The sequence below is a fragment of the Chaetodon trifascialis genome, chromosome 7 (assembly GCF_039877785.1).
Source record: "Chaetodon trifascialis isolate fChaTrf1 chromosome 7, fChaTrf1.hap1, whole genome shotgun sequence".
Taxonomy (NCBI): domain Eukaryota; kingdom Metazoa; phylum Chordata; class Actinopteri; order Chaetodontiformes; family Chaetodontidae; genus Chaetodon; species Chaetodon trifascialis.
In genome coordinates, this window is record NC_092062.1 from 15,112,670 (window position 1) to 15,134,777 (window position 22,108).

The 22,108-nt window shown below is 41.6% G+C and overlaps 1 protein-coding gene across 3 annotated transcripts in view; it reads right to left on the bottom strand.

Annotated features, from left to right (window-relative positions):
• The window catches only part of col14a1a (collagen, type XIV, alpha 1a), a 132,600-nt gene extending 112,690 nt beyond the window's left edge, over positions 1-19,910 (bottom strand). For 2 of the 3 annotated variants that reach the window (XM_070965931.1, XM_070965929.1), the window contains exons 1-4: positions 19,848-19,910; positions 17,657-17,772; positions 6,106-6,222; positions 248-391 (exon numbers count right to left, since the gene is read on the bottom strand). In XM_070965931.1, the coding sequence (XP_070822032.1) occupies positions 248-391; positions 6,106-6,222; positions 17,657-17,772; positions 19,848-19,861 (391 nt within the window). In that variant the 5' untranslated portion in view covers positions 19,862-19,910. Of the gene's footprint in view, positions 1-247; positions 392-6,105; positions 6,223-17,656; positions 17,773-19,505; positions 19,721-19,847 lie in introns of those variants that run through there. The other variant, XM_070965930.1, reaches the window with a different exon arrangement.
• Positions 19,911-22,108: the final 2,198 nt, after the last annotated feature.

The window sequence follows — 22,108 nt, forward strand, 5'->3', positions numbered from 1 at the left end:
GGAAATGAGAGTAGAAAGGAGGAGAGGAAGCAGAAAATAGGCTAGGAGACAGGGAAGGGGGAAGAGAGGAAAGAGGAGAAAAGATTTGAGAGTATAGTTGTGTAGTATCAAGTAAAACGGACGGGCAGAGTGGAGTGATGAAGATCCCATCAGTGGACACAACAACAGAGCAGAACAGAGTATGTGGAAGCAACACATTAGAGGACAGTAATACAACAGGAGCAAAAAGTAAAATGCATGAACACACCTTTGTGTCTTCCCTGAAGTGGTCTGCTCTGCTCAATGCCACTAACAGCGATGATACTGACGGTGTAGTCCTTCAAGGGGTTGTAGTCTGTTATCAACACCTTCGTGTCAGATTTAGACACTATGATCTCCCTCTGCTGACCACCTGACCGAGAGAGAAGGGGAAGAATAAGAGGCAGAGGGCTGAAGGTTAGACTCAAGGATGTTTTGATTCACTGTTTTTCATTTCTTGTTGCTATATTCAGTTGCTTGGAAGCAAAATATTAGTATTCTCTCGACTGAGCCAATATGAAGTTAATTCAGCAGAGGAGCTGATTAACATTCTCCACTCTGAAGGCAGGCAAACATTACGTTCAAGGTTGAAATATTTTATTTTATCAAGGATTTGATAGTGGAGCACAGACCTTCACAAAAATACTCAAATGACAAAAAAATAACAATAACAAAAAATCCAAATCCAAGACATTTTGTGGGTCCATGGTTGATTCAGTTTTTTGATGACGTTGTTATTTAGAGCAAGTGGGTGAAGCAAGGAAGAAAGAATTAGTTAGTTTCATGTTTGAGCTCAGGAAAATACAGTTTGTCCCTGAAATAAATTGTCAATCCCTCACTGAGAAACAAGCGTGTGTGCGCTTCTGTCCTCTCCTTAGCAGTTAATCCCCATCAGGCCAACAGGTCACATTATTACCCCATTTTAATTTTGACCCTGCAATCAATTCGCCCATCAATAAAGGTGCGTGTGTCTGTGTGTGTGTGCTTCCTCAGCTCTTCTGTCCCCTGTGCCTGCAGAGTGATGACTAATGACGCCTTTAGGGGAAGGAAGATAAATCCTGCTAAAGAGGACAGCAGGTCAGGTGAGGTAACTGTATGAATCAGTGTTCACACCACAAACAGGAACCTTAGTCTGCGCAGTGGAACCAAACCTGGCCTTAAAGTGAAGGGCAGGCATTCACTGTGACACCACATGACAACTGCTGCGCTGAGAGTACATGTCTGTTTTCTCAGGGCTAAACAACCTCCTCTGAAAGGTGCAATATATAAACTGACCATCTGTCCAATTCATACTTTTTATTTTTTGACTGCTTTAAACTGACATTCTTACATATTGCTCCTTTAAACTGTTTTAGACTCATTTCCATGCAGACACAGATCACCTCTTCATGAATGAAACGGATTTATTAGGTGACAACAGCGAGGGATTTACCTGCAATCACCTGTTTTGTCTTTTTAATGGAAAGAACTGAGCCTTATTATTTTCAACACTCGGTGCATGAATCCTCCTCTCTCATTTTCGTTTCAGGCTCAAAGTGCTGACAAACAGTTTCTTAAGAGTTAAAAGAAATGGTTTGACATTTTGGAGAGCGTGTTTATTCACTTTCTTGCCAAGAGTTAAATGAGAAGATCAATACCACTCAAACGTCTGTACGCTAGATGCGAAGCTACAGCCAGCAGGCAATGTGCTTAGCTTAGCATAAAGACTGGAAACAAGGGGAAACAGCTAGCTTCACTCCAGTGTCAATGTTCCGTGACTTCCTTTTTATTCATTACCAAATTGTAATGACAGCTGAAATTATACCAAAATTTGTATTCATTATGCACCGACAAGTACAGACGAGACACAAATCGTTGACTCTGATTGGACAGAAGTTAGATCACAGTCACCATTTCAGTGCATTGGCTGTTTTCTGTTTTAACCAATCATTTATTTGCAAGTACGAATTGCTGCCTCTCTGCATCTTTCTCATTGGATGATTTTTGTCAGTAATATATATAAAAGTGTGTTTTTTCAGGCAGTAAACACAGCAACAAAGCAGGGCAAGACCTTAGCATTCATCACACAGTGTGGTGACAGAGGGGCCCTTCACAGGCTGATAATTTGATTATCTGTAACATCAATAATGTCGGATGAGATTGTTTCACCCAACCAAACATGCACAGGCCACAAAGGAATGTTGTGTTGGAGATAAATACAGGAAATAAATACAAGCCGTGAAGGAAAAATGATTGTATTACACTTTTTCTAATAAACTTTAGGCATTCATTTTTATATAATATGAAAGAAGTACGGTAAGTCAGTAACACACTCTCAGTCTAGATGACTGATCACACAGTTCAAGGTATGCTTACGTCTCACTAGACTTTTATAGCCAGGAGAAATATCCTCCAGCAAAATCCATTACGGTACCATAAAAGTGTCTGAGAAAATTATGACTAAAACACTGATTAAAATGAGACTAAAATTAAAACTGAGCTCCACTTACTAAATCTTGACAACAGCAAAAACAAAACACAAAGATTAAATGTGACTTTAAATCAACTGCAATTTTCAGTAAGCGACTAAAAATAAATTTTAAATTCTTGTCAAAATTGAAACTGCTTCACTCTCTCCAAAGATCACAAACACGCCTACCAGCACGTCAAAAGCTCAGTGATAAAAGTTCTATTTTATAAAACTTGGACAAAGAGAAAAGTAAATATTGCTATTTGTCATTTCAGAGAGTGCGTATATCAGCGCGAGCAACAGTTTTCTCACCAAAATGCCGGGCCAAGATGCTGTTACATGAAGAAAACTCCCTGTAAAACCACAAAACACCATTTTTACATTCATGTTTGTGTTCAGATTAAAGAAATGTTAATTAGTGAGCTTCAGAGGTGAACTTTGGACCAGGTCAGGCTTGCTGTTTCCCCCTGCTTCCAGTTTCTAAGCTAAGCTCATCTACACTACTTCTACTACTACTTTGACTACTACATACTTCATCTAACTCTTAACAAGAAAACAAACATGCTGAACTATTCCTTTAAATGTGTGAAAGTCAAAAGTTGATCAGATTTGTTTCCATGATATCCAAAACAGCTTGCCATTTGTGGGATGACTCAACTGTGGAAAACTCATTAAAAATCATCATCTCTCCATATTAAGCTTAATTAACAGGATTTTTGGAAAAAATATGGCAAACAACTGATGCCTGACTTGTTTTCACATTCATTTTAAACCAGAATAAATATAAAATGTTGGCTGGAAGTTCATCGCATTCTGCTTAATAAGAATGCTTCATCACAAATGCAAAACAGGCCTGGCACAGCTGTAAGGAAGCACACAGTCATGATACTTTTCTTTGCAGTGGCCCAAAAATGCATTTCAGTGCCCCAAGTTAAAAGGTGGAATTAGACAAAGACATTAATTATAACACACACACACACGAACACAATGTTGCTGCATTAGTCTGTTCAATTATACAATAAATACTGTGATACAAAGAGAGACAGAATAATAATAAAACTCTGTATCAACCTCATTATAACGCTAACTTACCCAGTCTCCGCCTTTTTGTCTTGCTGAAAATGTCTAATATCAAGGTTTTAGTTACAGTCTTGTGTCTCTCTCTGTTTTCTCTCACTCTTTCCAAACTTTAGAGTCAAAGTTTATTGATATTTAATGACGCCAGCTTTGCCCTCATGAAACGTTGCTTCTCAGGCATCCCCCAGAAGTCCACTTCATCTGTATCATTAGCATCGATTTACAGGTAGCATTAGCATCTTTTAGCATCGATTTACAGGTAGCATTATAGCATCGATTTACATGTAGCATTAGCATCTTTTAGCATCGATTTATAGGTAGCATTAGCATCTTTTAGCATCGATTTACAGGTAGCATTAGCATGTGAGAGTGAAGCACCTGTTGTGCTGCTCTTCAGTGGAGGTAACCAGATTAACCAGAAGTATTTTTGCCAAAACAACCAGACAGTCTTCGTCCCTGAAGTCCTCTCTCTTGTAGAACCAAATAATGCTTTGCGAGAACACTTTCAACCAAATATAAACCTCACCTTCGCGTCGCTTGTCCAAGTTTGTTTTCAAGAATGGAAGGTGCTCGTGGTAGCCCCCCTGTGGTCGCGAACCACAGTGAGGCAGAGAAGACCATACAATGTAAAACTTAATTGGACGAGCGACAGAAAGGTGATATTTATCCTTTCAATTAGGTGTTTTCAAACAGTATTTTCGATTTTATGGACTTTAAGGATGAGGAGTAACTGATTGGGACTGCACAAAACAACATCAGTGTGCTTCTACAGTGTGATGCATCACTGCCACAGTAAACATGTACAACCTATTTTAAACCTCTGGGTTCTACATCACTTCTTGTACCTTCCAATGCTTGAAAAGCAAGACTTTCCACACTTTCCAATACCCAAATTATTCCTCTAATTGGCTGCAGCAGCAGTGTAACAATAAGTTGCAGACACATACAGTAATAACGGAACTTTTTCTGCAGGGTTTGGCTTCATCTCCGCTGAGATTTGAGAGAGTAAATATAGACATCTGGCACTGATAAATAACACAGATATGCAAGTACACACAGACACAGCCCACACTATTTGAAATTCAGATTTGTTGGCAGGCTATTGAACAGACTTCCAATAAGAGCTTGTTTTAGTGTAATTCATGCACTGTCATAGAATAGGGAATAGAGCCGCTGGACAGAGAATTACAGGATAAAGTTAAACATGTTTTGATGCAGTAAGACATAGGTTAATGTATCCATGAGGATACAAGCTGATAATGGGGGGGGTGACATGGGGTATTGAAAGAATATAAGCATTGAGGAAAAACAAGATTGTCATTTCTGTTGGCTAAAAATGAGTCATCTGCTTTGACCTAAAAAGCTGAATCTTTATCCAGTTGCACTTCGGTTGTTCTCTCTCAAGCTCTCAAGAGGAAAAAAAAAAGGATATTGTGTTGAGCCGATAGGTTAGCTGCCACTCTGACAGCTCCTTTTGTGATCTAAAATGGTGTTTTATTCTCTACAAAAGGACTTCAGCCAGTGTTAACAAGCTTCACTGTGGGTGCTGTTCACCTCATCTGACTCACACGGACTAGTATACAAAAGAGACTGGACATCAGGACACAGGACAGGTGCTTGAGTCCTCATGCCTTCTTATTATCAAAGAAGGCTTTATTCCCCACATAATGTACAGATACAGTGAGGATTTTGTGAAACTACACATTTTTTACTGCATTTGCTGAATGCTGGCGAACAACTGCTGCACTGCTCCCTGAGAGGAAGTGGCCATAAATTTCAGTTTTCGTTCTGTTTTCAGCTGTCGGACACAGCGAGAAATTGTCAGACGAGGCATTTCTCGCAAAGGGCTGTTTGTGAAAAAGTTTTATGTTACAGAGCGCTTATTCAGTCCTTCTTACTCATTTTTAGAACGGCTATGAAAGAATTGTCTGCGGTGTTCAGCACAGCATTAATACGGACCGAACGCAGGCAGCGGCGCTGCAGTAGATAAGGAATTGATGTGAAGGAGATATATGGCTGTGAAGGTAGGTGCACTGTGATTACATGATGAAGGAGACGTCAGTGGGAATTAGGCTGATTATTGAGTACACTGTGCATGCCCAGAAAGAGACGAGGTCATGTCCCGTGTCTGTACAATGATTGACTACTGACAGATGCAGGATAAAAGCAGGATGTCAGATGTCCATCATGCCCACTCAACCACACAGTAATAATGCACTTTAATGCTGAATGAATGAATTCTTATGGCTGTGGTTGTCTTCCGTCTGACCTGGGCTGAACTCCATCATGAGTCCCATTTTTAAATCTGCTGACAGGCTCTATGTACGCAGCAAAAACACTCCTTTGTCTCAAACTTGGCCGAGGTGCAGGACAATCTTTGTGTCCTCCACATCTCTCAAGAGTGTGATCCCTTCAAAGGAGCTTTGATAAGAAGTAAATTACATAATCTGTCCTGACAGAAAATCCAAGTCATAATGGGATCCTTCCCCCAGAAATATCAAAGTTAGGTCCCACTGATCTTTGGCACAGAAGTGTGTGTCTATACCGCCAAATGCTCCTACCTGGTATGCTGTTGTAGAGGAATAGATAGCTGTCAAAGTCTCCTTTGGGTTCCTTCCATGAAACAAGGAGTTTGCTGGAACTCAGCACTTTGAAACGCAGCCTCCTCGGAGCTGGAACTGAAAAACAATAAGCAAGAGAATGATTGGAAATGAACAACATGTAGATGAAAGTTGTTGATGTTAATTGAAGTGCTCCCAGCCACCAGTCAACATGTGTTAACATGACAATAAGTCAGTGGTTAAACCCAGCACCACAAAATCTGTCCAAAAACCCACAAATGAAAAAGACTCAAAGAGGAAATGAATAAATGGATGGACTGAAGGGCTGAGAGAGGGCTGAGTGAATTTCAATTTTGAAGTTCCCGTATCCATGAGAGCAACACATAAAGCAGGTCAGCATGGCATACAGCTCAGCTTCAGTTTGCTTCAGCTCAAAACAGCATGAAAAAGGTTTTAAAAGACACAGATTTAGAAGAAACTATTTCCAGTCAAATTCTCTATATAAGATCCATTCCACAGAGAAGTGATGTGAAGGAGGCCGGTCTGAATTTCTGTTACAGAGCGCTGAGGAAAAGGAAAAAAACAAACTGATGTTTTGTCCTGTGTTAGTGCGAGTGTTCATTTCTGATCTATACGATAACATGGAGAAATGATGATGGTTCACAGCAGCATCCTCAGCAGCTCACTGTACTTTCCAGCCCTCTGTCAATGAAAACTGCAGTGGCCTGTTAAAAATGGTGACAGCAGCCATTCTGTGTGTGTGTGCGTGCGCACGTATTTGTGCGTGCAGTCTGTAGCGTCTTCCACTTAGACCGCATATTTTGTACAATCAAAAGGTGGAAGAGGAGCAGAGAATTTGACTGTTATTGACAGACAGACAGACAGACAGACAGACAGACAGACAGACAGACAGACAGACAGACAGACAGACAGACAGACAGACAGACAGACAGACAGCTAAAGAAAGGAAGAGACGGCAGCAGCACACTAACATAGTATTTTGGAATACTACAAATCCACCTGAGATGAAAACAAAAGTCGCTGACATGACCTTTATGTCACACATATCACCATTTCAACAAATATTCAATGTTAGTTTCCATACAAAGTTTTCCCCAAGAAATACTGATTTTTAATATGCTTCTACAAAGTTTCTATAAATGAGTGCACAGTCATCCACGAATCTGATGACACTGCCGATGTAAAGACACTTTAGCTGCCAGCACTCTTGAACATGTCGCCCAGAAAGGTCCTGACTTACATGAAGCCAGTGAACTAACCATGGGGTCAAGATAACTTTTTTAATAAGAATGATATTTTGATTTTTCTTAGCAGTTTGGTAATTAAAAAATAAACTGAAATAGGTTTGAATTAGTGAGTCAAAAGTTTTTGTAATCATTTAGAGCTCCATCCATGCTCTAAAATAAAAATGTATTATTATTGTAGTATTTCTGACTCAAATTCAATGTGACAGGTGTAATTTCATGAGAATTTTGTAACACAAAATCAACTTTGTCTGGATGCATGTCAGTCCAGTAGCCAATCTGCAGGACTCCAGGTATCCAGGGAGTAATGTTAATGAAGTACAATTTTAAAACATCAAAGAATCCCTTTGAGCTGTAATAAACATTGAAGGACCCCTGACCTTAACTGCTGACCCACATTAGTGATCTGACAACCTGAAACTGATGCTGATCTGCTAATTGATGGCAGGTGATGAATGTTTCTCGAGTGCTGGCATGTAAAGACTGTACATCAGCTGTTATGGAGAAACTGTGTAGAGAAAAAATGGGTGATATGATGAAGACAAACCTTGTGCAGTACTGTGCAGGATTTTCACTCGGTGATGAGAACAGACCTCCATCTTTCTCAATTGGAAAATCCGTTTCAGGCCATATATTAGAGAGCACCGTGTTTCCCAAATTGCATTATTGTATTGTTATGCAGTAGGCAGAAAAGTTAGAGATGCCTGTTAGAGTTGGTCCATTTAACCTTTCTACGAAAGGTGGGACAAAATGGATCAAGTCAGGTCAACATGAATCAAAAAATAACAAGAAACTGTAGACTTTGACTCTGTTAAATGTACTGGTATGTTTATTATCTAGAATATATATCACTGAAGGATACAGATTTAATACTTTTTCAACATTCAAGGTAAAAAAAAAAGTTTTAAAAAATCATTTCAGCCACTTTCCTGTAACACACCTTTAAAATTTTAGCTGTGTTATTATCTCACAAGTTAATGTCAAGTCCAAGAAGCCAAAATTACAGGATTCAGTCTCACCTTGTTAAAAAAGGACAACTTCTTGAACTTTTCAACACCTGATCTTATGATGCTGTTTGATCGCTCTGCAGGGAGACATCTTGCAGCACTTCCCAGTTTTACATTTTGCTCACTCTTAAAGTAATCACCGCGCCACCTATCAGATACTCAGAATGCATAGGATGAAACGCTATAATTACGCCACACAATAAGAATCTATGAATAATTTAAGTCTGTGACAGAGCTGGTAGATTATTACTCTGGTGTCATTTCGTGTGTGCTTGATACTAGGCGAATTGAGTTGGCAGACGGGGTACTAATAACTGGGTGAAAATTGCCTTGAATACCTTGATCTTTGCTTTGCATGTTAATGAACACACACACACACACACTCAAAGACACACGCACACGCCTGAATTACAACAAAAAACTTATGTAAAAATAAATGAGCCAGCTATGACCCTCTTTCCTTCCGTGAATGCATGTCAAGGTCTACAAATTGGAGGCTATTCCAGAGACAGCAACTATGATTAATGAATATGGACATAATAGCTCCAATAGCTGTGGATGCTGACAGAACATGAGGGTCTCTGATATAAATTACCCTTCACGAACCGCCACGTCTGTTCTTGTTTACCACCATGCTGCCATAAATATCGTCCAAGAGCACAACATTTCACGCTCTCTCTCTGAATCTAAGTGCCAAGATGCTTTTGTGAAAAGCATTAGCCATCCTCTCCAGATCTCACAATAAGATACTTTCCATAAATATTGTAGAAACCCTGGCTTTAACTCTTCCCCAAACTTACAGAGCGTATATCCACATAGCATAGCGCAACAGTATATCACACAAACCAGAGCCATTCATCTGAAAGAGTTACACCACAGGAATCAGCAAGCCCCCAACAGCTTCTTGCATAAGCTTCTTGCCAGGTAGTAAATGCAAGTCCAGCCATTTGGCAGATCTTTGGCGACTACTGCTTAGCAACAAAATTTAGCTGCGGTAAATAGTCTAAGTCACTGAAGCCTCACAGAAGAAAAAGCCCCAGTGCCAGAAAACTATAGAAATCCCTGCAAAAGTGGTATCTAACATGTTCTCACCTCATGCTGCTTAATTCAAAGATGCTTTAAAAGGGGTCTAATTTGAGGTATGAACTTGTGTAATCTCCCGACTCTGTAGGGAGCGTGAACGAGAAAAGTCTTTTAACTGGAGGCCCAGTATGAACTGGAATTATCTGGGTTAGAGCGATACAGGCGCAGCTTGACGCCCCGGTTTGAAAAGGGATGACTCTTCCCAGGATTAGCAGCGGTGAAAGCTAGCAAGGATTCCTGGTAGATGAGTAAATGCTTGCTGTCCAATCCTCTGCTTCACTTCATCTCCTCTCGTCATGCCTCCCCTCCATCCTTGTCTCTGTTTCAACTTCTTCTGCGAGTTTCTTCCCATCTCCTGATTTGGCTCAGCATCCTGCTCTATGTTGGGCTCTTTTCATCCTGTTACGCTCACTTATCCCTTCTCTTCTCCTTCCTCCCTTCCACTCACTTTCCTCACTCCACAATCTCTCAATGCAACCTCCACTCAACTCTCTTTTTTGCTCTGTTGCGCCTCATGTCCCTCCTTTGTCTTCTCTGGCTTTTCTCAATCCCTCCTTTCAGTTGCCTCTTTCCTCCCCTCTCTCCTCCTTCTCATCTCCTCATCTTCTTCTTCCCATCCACTTGTCTTCATTTTGTCTTCGCATTTCCATTTTTCTCCTACACTGTCACCATACTTTGATTCTTCCTCTCTCTCCTCTTCTTTCTCCCTCTTCTCCTCTCCTGCCCCTTAATTTTTCTGTGCCTTAATTCCCAGTTTTCCTCCTCCTCTCTCCAGATTAGCCCCTTACCGACTCCACAGTGAGTATTCAAACTAGAGTAGCTTCACTAATACGCAGGATTTATGGATGACAACTGCTGGCTTGCACTGTCACCACAAGATAGCTACTGTACTGTACGCAAGGGAGATGGGGGAAGTGTGTGTGTCAGTGTGCGTTCAGTGCCAATCCAGCGCTGCAGCACACGTCGTTTGATGTGGCCGGCGTCTTGTTGGTACAAGAACTACTCTGCTCACCGAGATAGCACTTAACTCAAATCCACTCTGGCTTTTTCTTTCCTCTTTCCTCTCCTTTTTTTATCTCCTCTGCTGCTCTCATGGAACACTTCACTCCTTTATCACATCTCCTCTTCTCATCCTCAGGTTTTAAACTCTACTCTGCCTCTCCTCCTCTTCCCTTGTCTTCTCCTCTGCTCTTTTATCCTATCTTCTCTTCCTCTGCACCACCTGCACTCCACTCCTTTAGCGGCTTAACGCCCTTTTTCTCTCTTTCATCGCTTCACCTGTGTAAGTGATGCCTTTTTCCCTCAACACTTATCTCTGTTCTGCAATGTGTGTGCAGAGTATGTGTGTGCACAGTGTGTGTGAAATCTCTCTGAAGGACTGGCTGAATATTAAGAGTCTGTTGGATGATCCGTCCCCATGTGCAGTCTGGTGAAGGAAGCAATAATATTCCATATGCCTTCCAACCAATGGTGAAAAAAATGTCACCACAAAATACTCAACTGGGTTAATTCTGCAGGAGATGATTGACGCTAGGCAGAAATGAAATACTAAATTCAAGAGGCTGCTATTCTTAGAGCATTTCCAGGTCCAGGTCACTGTTGAGTACAACGCAAATCATACACTGACAATTTATTCTTTACAGGATCATTTAAAGGATAATGTATTGGAACTGTGGTCAGTATTTCAGTGATCAAAATTATATGCAACAAAATGAAATACAAATATTTACATTGTAGACTCTGTTATTCAGCTGCAACATTGCTTCAATACAATCTGTCAGAGCAAGAAATAAGAGTGGTCAGACAATTTTAAACCAACCATTTGAAATGAAAGCAAAAGCAAACAGTAAAATTATAACCTAAGCTGTCCTTTCATGTCCATCATAGTTAACATATGACTTCCTGGTTTGATCATCTGTGTTTACTGCAGTCTGCTCACACACAGTTTTGCTGTGCAATGAAGGATTATTACATTTCAGGTGTGCTCACTCATCGGTTTTACCTCCAGATAAAGTCTTTAAATGCTGCTGTGATCAATATTTGTAAGTGAATTTCAAAGCACATGACTCATTCAACATTAATACAGTTCCTATTCAAAAACAATTGAGACGCTGTGGAAAACATGAGTAAAAACAGAATGTACTCATTTGCACTCATGGTTTTACCTTTCAAGAATGCCCCTTTCAAACCCAATCATGATACTATCACCTGTTACCACACCTTTCCCTGCCATATCAACTTAAAAGCTGATGATGTGTCAGTATTTTTTTAAAGCTTGTTTCCACTGACCCAACTGGCCAAAACAATCAGTTATTACAGGTTCAAGATAAACTGCTGGTTTTTTCATCTGACACGTTGTTTCTTGACTTTCTAACTTTGTTGTAGCGATGACATTGTGTCCCCAATATAAATGATGGCCGAAGCTACAACATATTGCCCAAAATAGAAAAAAATCTTTAAATCCTGATCTTGTAAAGTGACAAAACAGCCAGTAGGGTCACCATGCTTTTCTATAAATATGGGATTATACACAAAAGACAAGTACATCACCACATCTGTTATAAACTCAGGTTACTTGAGTCTATAAAACTGCAGCCAGAAGTTATATTTCATTTTAAACAAGTGCCATTTTCTTACCACTATGGCAGTTTTTCTCAGTTATTTCAAGAAAACCAGAACCCGAGAAGCCAATTCACAACCTTGTACTACCACAATATCTGCTCAACCCTGAGCCACTTCAGGCCCTGCACGCTATTCCACTCTGTGATTTTGGGGAAGCACATCTATGTTCCAAAATGCTCGTAGCCTATTTCATGCTTTTCAGACTGCAACTACTTCACCTGGCAGACATTATTCCTTCCGACACTGTGGTACCCATACTGTGTAATTTGGAATATGCATGCATATTGAATGTAGAGTGAGCTGGATATCCTGGGTGATATTACACATTGTGCAGCCCTTTTGTCACTGTGTCAATCCTTGCTAAAACTTTGTTTCCCCAAAAATCAAAAATCATTATTAGCTCATGTTCCCGTTAATTAAAGTTTTGTAAATTTTCTTTATTTGCAATCGAGGAGCACTTTCTACATGCTCTGAAAATCACAACAGGGCAAAATTAGGGAGCCTTCTGCACATCATTCCTCCAATGATTCAATGCATCATTTAGTCCAAAGTGGTTGATGATTATGACAAGCTAGATTACCATCAACAGCAGCAGAGTGGTGAGGTGACAGCAGTCTGGGTTTGGATAAATTAAAGGTTTTTAAATTCAAAACAGGTTGTTCCATCTCATCCTCTGTTTTGTTTATGAATAAATGATTTCTCATCATTGGCATCTCTCCCTGTTCATTATAACTGAAATTACTGGCCAACACTTTCACTCATACTAATTCACCAGGCTGCCCTCTAACCATACACACACACACACACACACACACACACACACACACACACACACAAAAAAAAAAAAACCAAAAACAAAACAGAAGTGCAATATCTTCGTAAATGTGTTCTCAAGCACATAATCTGTTGTGATGTGTCCTGAAACACGGTATTGACCCGGGCTGTCAGCCAATCAACAAAATCAATTACAGTAATTAACTATGCACACAGTAAGCAGACACACGCAAGCACAGCACAACGCACACACATTCAGCATCTTTACAAATGACTAACTGACTTACATGGGGAACAGGACTGACAATGAAAATAAATGCTTAATCAACAATAAGACATGAAAGTACTGTTTATTTGGGTTGAGATGCAACAGTGGCAGACTTCCACCATCAGGCATCTTTCCTCCATCTATCCTGCTTCTGTCACTGCTGCTTTGGAAACAGCAACACAAAGCGCCAGGTCACTCCTCGCACCCTCTGAGGACTGAGCGGAGAACAGAATTTACATTTCCCTCTTCAATAGTTTTCGAGGCCAAAGTAAGAGCCAGAGAGCAACAAACAACAACAGCGGTCTGTGTCGCACACTGCTCAGTGTTTGCAGTAAGAACAGTATCAGAGCCGGTCCCACAGGTCAGATAGGAGCACAGATTTAGTGTAGCTGAAGCCTCGTATGCTGTGCAGACTGCATGCTGTGTCCTAATCCTGTCTCCATTCATGTATATTACAATGAATATACATTAGCCAAGACAATCTGTACAAAATATAATGGAACATAGAATGAGTTTTGGGTTTTTTTGCCACGCTAGCAGCCAGGCACTATAGATGCTAATGTCTGTCTGTCTGTCTGTCTGTCTGTCTGTCTGTCTGTCTGTCTGTCTGTCTGTCTGTCTGTCTGTCTGCAATTGCATTCACTGTTACCGCCTGACATTTCAATGTAGCGCCACCATGAGGTCTGAAGTGAAATAAGTGGGTATTGTTCAAACCTGTGGTGAATGTGATAGGAATTATCAAGCAAAGGTGAGAGGAATTAGCACCTTAGCACCTAATACTGTGGCTGTTCTTTTTTCTCCTTTGTAGTTTAAGGTCAGACTATTTCTTTTTTTCACTGCAGCAGCAAGACAAACTGTGTATTTGGCTTTTTTTTTTTTTTTTGGCTTTTTTTGGTCAACCCACTATTCAGTCCACTGAATATATGTTGTTGGCATTAATCTCCTCTACCATCACCTCTTGTCCTCCAAAAACTTTACTTTTCTCTTCTGGTCCATGGCTATTCCTGACTAAATCATTTCTGCTGCCATTATATCAGGGGAACTCACAAGGCAGGTGCAATCAATTTAAGTTGATTTGTGATTTATAGATCAGAGGCGCGTGAGTTACCAATGGGAGTCTTAGAACCTTTTATGGATCGAACATAAGCACACCATCAGAAATTAGACTAAGTTCAAGGATATAAATGTAAGACATTTTTTATAAATGAGGCTCCTGGTCTGTTTATTCTTGGTCTCCCTTCAAAGGAGCTATTATTACCGCATCAACGCTTTACCCTCTGTGACAAACTGCCACTGTTGGCCAGAAAATGTATATTGCTCAACTGGATTAAAGACAAACCACCCACATCAGCACTGTGGTACAGGGAGAGCTTCAGGGTTCTCCCTCGTGAGAGAATTAGCACTGTTCTTAATGAGAGGTCCTGCACCAGGGTGTGGTCTCCATTCTTAGACTTTTTACCTGAAATAAGTTGTGTTAAAAAGCTGATTCTTACGACAGCAGAGTACTTTAAATGACACCACTTTCTAGTTATTTGGTATTCATTAGTCATTGGTATTTATTTTGAATGGGAGAAGGACAGGGCGTGAGAGGGAGGAGGTGTGCTGGTGACCTCACGCTGGATCACACAGATATGATTTACATATTTTCTCTAATGTAAGTGCATATTGATATTTAAGTATATCTGCATATATGTGGAACAGGTTCCCTTTAATATATTTTATGATGTTGGAAAGCAAGAAAATTTGTTTAAGAAAACAACAACAAATACCAGCAAACCTAATGACATTCCCCTCAGCCTCAGCCTCAGCTGCTGAACAGTGTTACAGTCTGTTAGCCTTGTCACTGTAAACATGTTAGCATGCTGATGTTAGCATTTAGCTCATACGAATGTTCATGTATCATGTATCTGTAAGATATTCACTGTCAACAAATTGAATTTATTTTCTGTACAATATCTGCTCCTAATGCAAAATTGACATATTCATGATGGTCATGTTGAAGAAAACTCACAGCACTTGGTTAATGTTGAGAAAAGATGATTGTTGTAAAGATTGAAAAAGTAATCTATGACCTGAGGCACGAGGTGTGATATCTTGACTTCTGACTTCATGAAGTCACACTTTCAGCAATAAAACAGAAAAAATAACTTGCATATGAAGGAAATGCAAGTATTAATTACATTTCCTTCAAGTAATTTGCAAATTAGCGGGAGAAACTGCAAACTATTAAGTTTAGTTCATGTTATTTTCATTTCAGCACTGCCAAATAATTTAGTGGTTTTACAAAATTACCATTCAGATTTTACAGTGAGAATAATAACATTTTAAAGGAAATGCTTAATGCAGTGAAATTTGTGTTTTCTTGATTAGCTGTTAAGTGAATCCTTAGATTTGTATTATCTTAAATATCACTAATTAGGTGTGAATGCCAGATGATATGCTACAATAGCAATTTTTTCTTACAGAGGAAAAACCCCGCCTGGACTGACCCCCTCTCTGGTAGTGGGAGTTCCTGATGATATCCAGACATGTGTGTTGTATATACAAACATCCTCCACACACTAATCCTCAAGATCAAATCCCCTCTGACCAGATGTTGCAGCTCACAGGGGACAGACCAGGCAAAAATTAATGGCTATCACATGGTCCCTAATGAAGGGATTGAGCAGGGCACCCTCCCATAGAGTCTGGGAGGTCGTCCATGCACTGCTGTGATTGACTGGGATTTGATCCCAGCCTAATTTATGCTGTCACACTTCTGCCTCACCTCTCTGTGTCTGCAATGAAAAACATGACCTACAGAACTGGTGATGAGAATTGAGTAAAATGTGAAGGAGGGAAACAGAAGAGAGGGATGGAGGGGGCGAAAACAAAGAGAAGAAAAGGAAAGTGAGAACTCAATGAGTGTGGGAGAAAAACAGAAGAAAATAGAAAACCAGTGCTTTCATTTCAAAGCAATCACTGTTTCATAAGGATTTCCTCTGGTACATAAACACAAAGCAGCCCTGCACTGATCCATTCAGGGTTTTAAACAAAGATGGACCCCAAACAAAAACCAACCTCTAGAAGGCCACTGTGATAAAATAAATTGTTTTTAGGGTGAAATTTTTTTTATCTAGCTGTAAAAACAGATCAATAAAAGGTGTGTGTCACATGTGGGTTATTGATTTTAAACAACTTTAGAAAGAGAAAAATAAATCTTTGGTTTGGTTTCTGTGTGTTCCTGCAAACAAGAGCTGCTGCTTCCCTGCTCCTGTAACTCCACATCCTGGAAGGAATGTGAGCCACACACACACACACACACACACACACACACACACACACACACACACACACACACACACACACACACACACACACACACGAAGCAGGGTCAGCTGAATGTTTAAGTGTCCCTTGGGTTCATTTTTATATGATCTCTATCCAGATAACTACAGTAGGTCTGACCCTCTGCACTTCGTAGTCTGCCAGTTGCAAATACACACACACACACACACACACACACACACACACACACACACACACACACACACGCGCACTGCAGTCAGAAGATTCAGAAAAGAGCTCTTGGATCCGTTTGCTGAAATGAACTGAAATTTCTGCATCCCATATTTGTAATAATAACATCCAACATCTGCCACTGAATCGCCTGACCTCCCGGTCTGGATCACATGATAAGAAAGGATTGATGAGTAATTTGGCTTTAGCTCGAAATCCAATAAAATGACTGTTAACGAATCTTGGAAAGTGCGTCCGAATATCTAATTCAGAAAAACCCACATCTGTTTAACACATGATATGTTAATAATGCCACATAATGACATATTTACATACAATATGTTCAGCTGGAGCTCAGATGTGTGTTTCTTGTTAAGGGCGCATCCAGATTTTTAACATCCATGACCAACATTGCTCAGAACAGACGACAGCCCACATTTTGATGAGACTCAGCTTGATCATATCAGGTTTACTGAGTTGAGGTTGATTGGGAAGCACACTGGAGCATCCTATATTGTGCAGCGCATTGCGTAGCAAGTCATCACAGCTTGAAGCGCCCCGTTACAACACATTTATTAAAACCCCTGTGAAGCGTGGCAGCGTCAGCAGCGGGGTTGCAAGCATGCCGTGCTCCCAGAGTGAAATGGCATGATGATATGAAGGTGATATGATCATGAGCTTGATGTAATCTGATTGGTCTGAGCCTGCACATCAGAGAGAGAGCGGGATAAATGATGCAGAAACCAAGGAGGAGAATACAGAGAGAGAGAGAGAGGAAGGCAGAGAGGTGAGGGGAGGCTTGAAGGAAGGAAGGAAAGTTGAGTGATGAAGGGAACAGATGGGAAGAGGTTGGGTGGCCAAGGTGGGAAGTGGATGAAGACTTAAAAGCAAAGAAAAGTTGGAAAGGGGGGCAAAGGGATAGGAGATTGCTTGGAAAGCAGGGAAAGCGAGATGGAGGGGATGGTTGTGGGAAGGGAGGGTGAGAAGCAGAGAGAGAAGAGGGAGATTATTGGAGAAGAGGAAAAAGTGCTTACCTTGACCCTGTGCCTTACAGGGAACATGGGAAACCAGGACCAGAAACACCAGTGGAGCCCACAAACACCACCTAATCTGGCCCGTTGACAACATCCTCACAACCAGCAGTCTAGACCTGCACAGAGAGAAGGAAGATTATGGTGAGAAAAGGCAGAGCAAAGAGGGAAAAGGCAAGAAAGAAAGGCAGCTACAGACAGAAAGAAAGGGGGTTTCCGTGGCAGAAACACCATGAATGCCATTCAGCTGCGGAGAGTCTGTGAGGGTCAAGAAGATCCACCTTGCCCACATGGTCCTAAGACGCTGATCTGGAATCAGTTACTCAAGTCGAATATCCACTTTGATACAATTACAGAGCAGTAGTCTGACAGTCTAGACTGACCGCAGAACAGCGGTCGAGCCTCCCGCCTACATAGAGGAGGCCGAGGGCGAAACAGTGGAGGACTTTGTTCGAGGGAAGAGAGGAGAAGAGAACAACTGAACAAAAGAGCTGACAGAAGAGGGATGGAGGACAGACTGAGTGACAGACAGGCAGGGAGAGAGCAGTTTGACTGACAGTTCGGAGAAGGAACATGTCATGAGCGCCGTTGTCCGACCACAAGAGCAAACACAACAGCTCCTCTTCTCCCTTTCTCATCTCCTCCTTTCACCCTTCACTTTTTGTTCTCTGCACTGTCTTTACACATTCTCCCCCTTCTTTCTATTCCTCTCCCTCCTCTCCTCTCCTCCCTTCGCCACCTCTCCAGTCTGCCACTCATTATTACACACTGAGGATGGACACAGATAGGTGTCTTATCCTCTGGGGGAACGCACTGACAGTCGTATGAATTAAACAGCACATGCAACAAAAGTGGTTTCATGATTGAGTCGTTCTCTGATGTGGAAGTGGTCCCGTGGTATTGAAAGAACAGCCAGCTCCTTCAATTCAGACAGTGTCAAAAGGCCAGAATAATGACAATGCATATTAATAACTATAAAATAGTCCAGGAAATGGGATTGATTTTTCATAGATCAGCCTCAGGACACAAAGAGGGAAATGGAAAGGAGGGGAAATCATTCGTTGTTGGTCTATTTCTGACACACACACGGCAATAATTAATGCAAGTATACACACACGCACACACACAAGTGAGAGTTAATCACACTAAATTGAGATTAGACCGTCTGGAGTGAGGTTCAATTAAAAAACGTCTCTCTCTTTACTTACGTGATCCTAATAATGAAACATAAACGAACATTACGGGCAAACCTGAAGCACAATAAGCCAAAAACTTTTCTCTTGTCTTCAGGTTGCGTAATTCCCTCTCTCCAATCCAAAGGGCAACTTAGCAACTGGTTAATTTGTCAATGAAAACCAGGGTAAAGGCGCTGCCCTCATTAAAAACAAGCAGTCTATATGCTTAATGTGCATTAAAGGCTGTGTGGAAGACAGTTTGCACACACACTCAAATGCAATCCATCACAGCAGAAGACCGTGGACGAGCCTCATGCCCGCATCAACTGTTGTGAAAGTGCTAAAATGTTGAAAGGCTTAGAAATAACAGCTATTTTTTCATTCTAAGAAAACTTTCTTAAAACATATAACATCAACATTTCTTTAGGATTTTTTTTTTAACCATCTTTCCACCTGCCTGTGAGACTGCACAAGTTTGAATGAACGACCGTCTAACCACGATGTGTCTTCAGTGATAATTTCAAAGTGCTACCGACTGGCTGAAATTGAGTTTCTCAGCCAGATTTGGATCAAACTATCAGATTTATTCCAATTGAGTCCCTGCGTCCAAACGCTCCAGCGCCGCACACCTGAGAAGTACACACACGCGCGCACAATGAATGAATCGCCTTTCATACCTCTCCAGTCATCAATTCAAAGCGTCCTTTTATCCCCAAAGGAAAAAAAAATCCTCTGAACACCAAAGACTGCTGCCTCTCTGTGGGTTCCTCTTTCTTCTTACTCTTTCGCTCCTTCTCTTTCTCTCTCTCACTCCGTCTCTCCAGACACAATTCGGTCAGTCCAGAGTGGGTGTTTCTCTCCTCGTTATTCAGCCACCCCCCCCCCCCTCCAGTTATTCCTCCCTGTCCCAACCCTTTTCGCCCCGGTTCATCATCAGAGAGAGAGAGAGAGAGAGAGAGGGAGGGAGAGAGAGAGATATCGCGACCCAGTGCCGCTGCGCAAAAACCTCCGTTGCCAACCTGCGGGTTTCCATCCGGCTTCAGCCCCTCGGGGCCCTTTATGTGCGCCTCCGCGGTCACGACGGGACTTGTCGTGGGGACATATCCGGATTCAGCGGCTTAGAGAAGCCACACGATGACTGCTGGGTCTCGTTTTGTGTGTGTGTGTTTGACTTGTGGGAAAAGTCAGTCTGAAAATGGCTCAGTGCGCTCGGAGCAGGTGCCTGGCCATGCCCTGCTGCGCTGCCACTGTAGCGTTAAAGGCACAATGACACAGGTTTTCACCTCAGCCCAAAGTTAGATGTACAAAAGAAACTGTCGGACTGTAGCTGTAAAGCCACACCCAATTTTAAAATAAGACGTTGAATGGCACATTTAGAAAATCTGATCCAATACCAAACATTTAAAATTGAGGAGATCTTCTAATTCTTCTTCAGTGCTGAGTTAAACTTCTGTTTGTTGACTGATGTTCGTCCATTAGAATCATTTAGGATGCACAGCTGCAATGCAGGTCAACAATCACCTCAAAGAATATTTTCAGCAACTTGTGATGTATTAAATATTTACAAAAACTTTCTGATTCCTGATGGCTCAAAGCTGGGCTTTTGTGACAGGATCTATCAAGTTGTCCAGTATTTTCATCAGCAAATCATATAAACAGATGAAATCAGTCATCTGACATTTTGGAATTAGTAGTTTGATGTTGGGGCTGCACGGTGGCGCAGCAGGTAGTGCGTGTGCCTCACAGCAAGAAGGTTGCCGGTTCGATCCCCGGGTCAGGCGGGGCCTTTCTGTGTGAAGTTTGCATGTTCTTCCCGTGCATGCGTGGGTTCTCTCCGGGTACTCCGGCTCCCTCCCACAGACCAAAAACATGCTCATTAGGTTAATTGATGACTCTAAATTGTCCGTAGGTGTGAATGTGAGTGTAAATGGTTGTTTGTCCTTACATGTTGCCCTGCAATCGGCTGGCGACTGGCTCAGGGTGTACCCCGCCTCTCGCCCATTGTACCTGGGATAGGCTCCAGCCCCCCGCAACCTCGAAAGGGATAGGCGGTATAGATAATGGATGGATGGATGGATAGTTTGATGTTTTGGGGAAATTCACTTATTTTCCTTCTTGCTCATGAGAAGATGAGCAGACTGATACTACTCACGTGTCTGGTCGTTAAATCTAAAACTACAGCCACAAGGCAATTATCTTAGCTTAACGCTAAGACTGAAAATGGGGAAACAGCTAGCCCAGCTCTGTCTGTACTGTTTGTTTAATCTGTACAGAAATCCAAGAAAAATCAAGAAAAATGACAAGCTGCAGTTTTATGATCAGTTATGCGAGCCAGTTTAGCTACTTGTGCCCCCCTTGCCAGTATTTATGCTAAGCTAAAGCTAGCCGATTCCTGGCTGCAGCTTCATATTCAATGGACCAGTATGTGCACAGTGTCAATCTTCTCATCTACCTCTTGACAAAAAAAGCCAACAAGTGCATTTCCCACAATGCCAAACCATTTCTTCTTATCTAAGCTAACATGGGCATTACAGAGGATCGGTTGACACCACTGCCTTTTTCTAACAGGCTGAGAAAAGAGACTTGAGAGCACTCTATAATCCTTTTGTACATTCGGCTCCTCTGCTGTTGAAGAGACTTTGTGACTTGCCCTGAGGGGGGAAGAATGGGAGTCATGGGAAACAGGGGCTGGTGAAATGTGCCAGTGGCTGGCTGAGTTGAAACGCCGAATAGCTGCACTCCAGGTGTGTCCCTGGGGCACTACACACACACACACACACACACACACACACACACACACACACACACACACACACACACACACACACACGCCTTAGCCAAACAACTGTCCAGATGCCATAAACACTATAATCAAGTGGATAAGGATTCTGTCCTCCTCCCTCCTCTTTCTTCCCCCAGCCTCTTCCTCCCTTCCTGTCCGTCTGACGTCCGTTCATCTGTTGCCCGTTTGCAGCAGACCACACACCAAACAAACACAGCAGATGCAGATGAACAGCGTCTGCAATCAGGGCCAGACGCTGTGACCTAAAATCTATATCAAGATAGATTATTAGATCTGCCTCAATAGCAATGTAATGATATACAATTATAGCTCTAAACATCAGTTCATGTATTTCCTTTCCTTTCCTTTTATGTTTATCCCGTGTCATGAGATTTGTCATTGGTTGTGCTGCTATTGTCAGTTTATCGGCATTTTGGCATTTTTTAGTGAAATATCTCAAAAACCATGGGATGAACTGTCGTGAAATTTGTTAGAGAC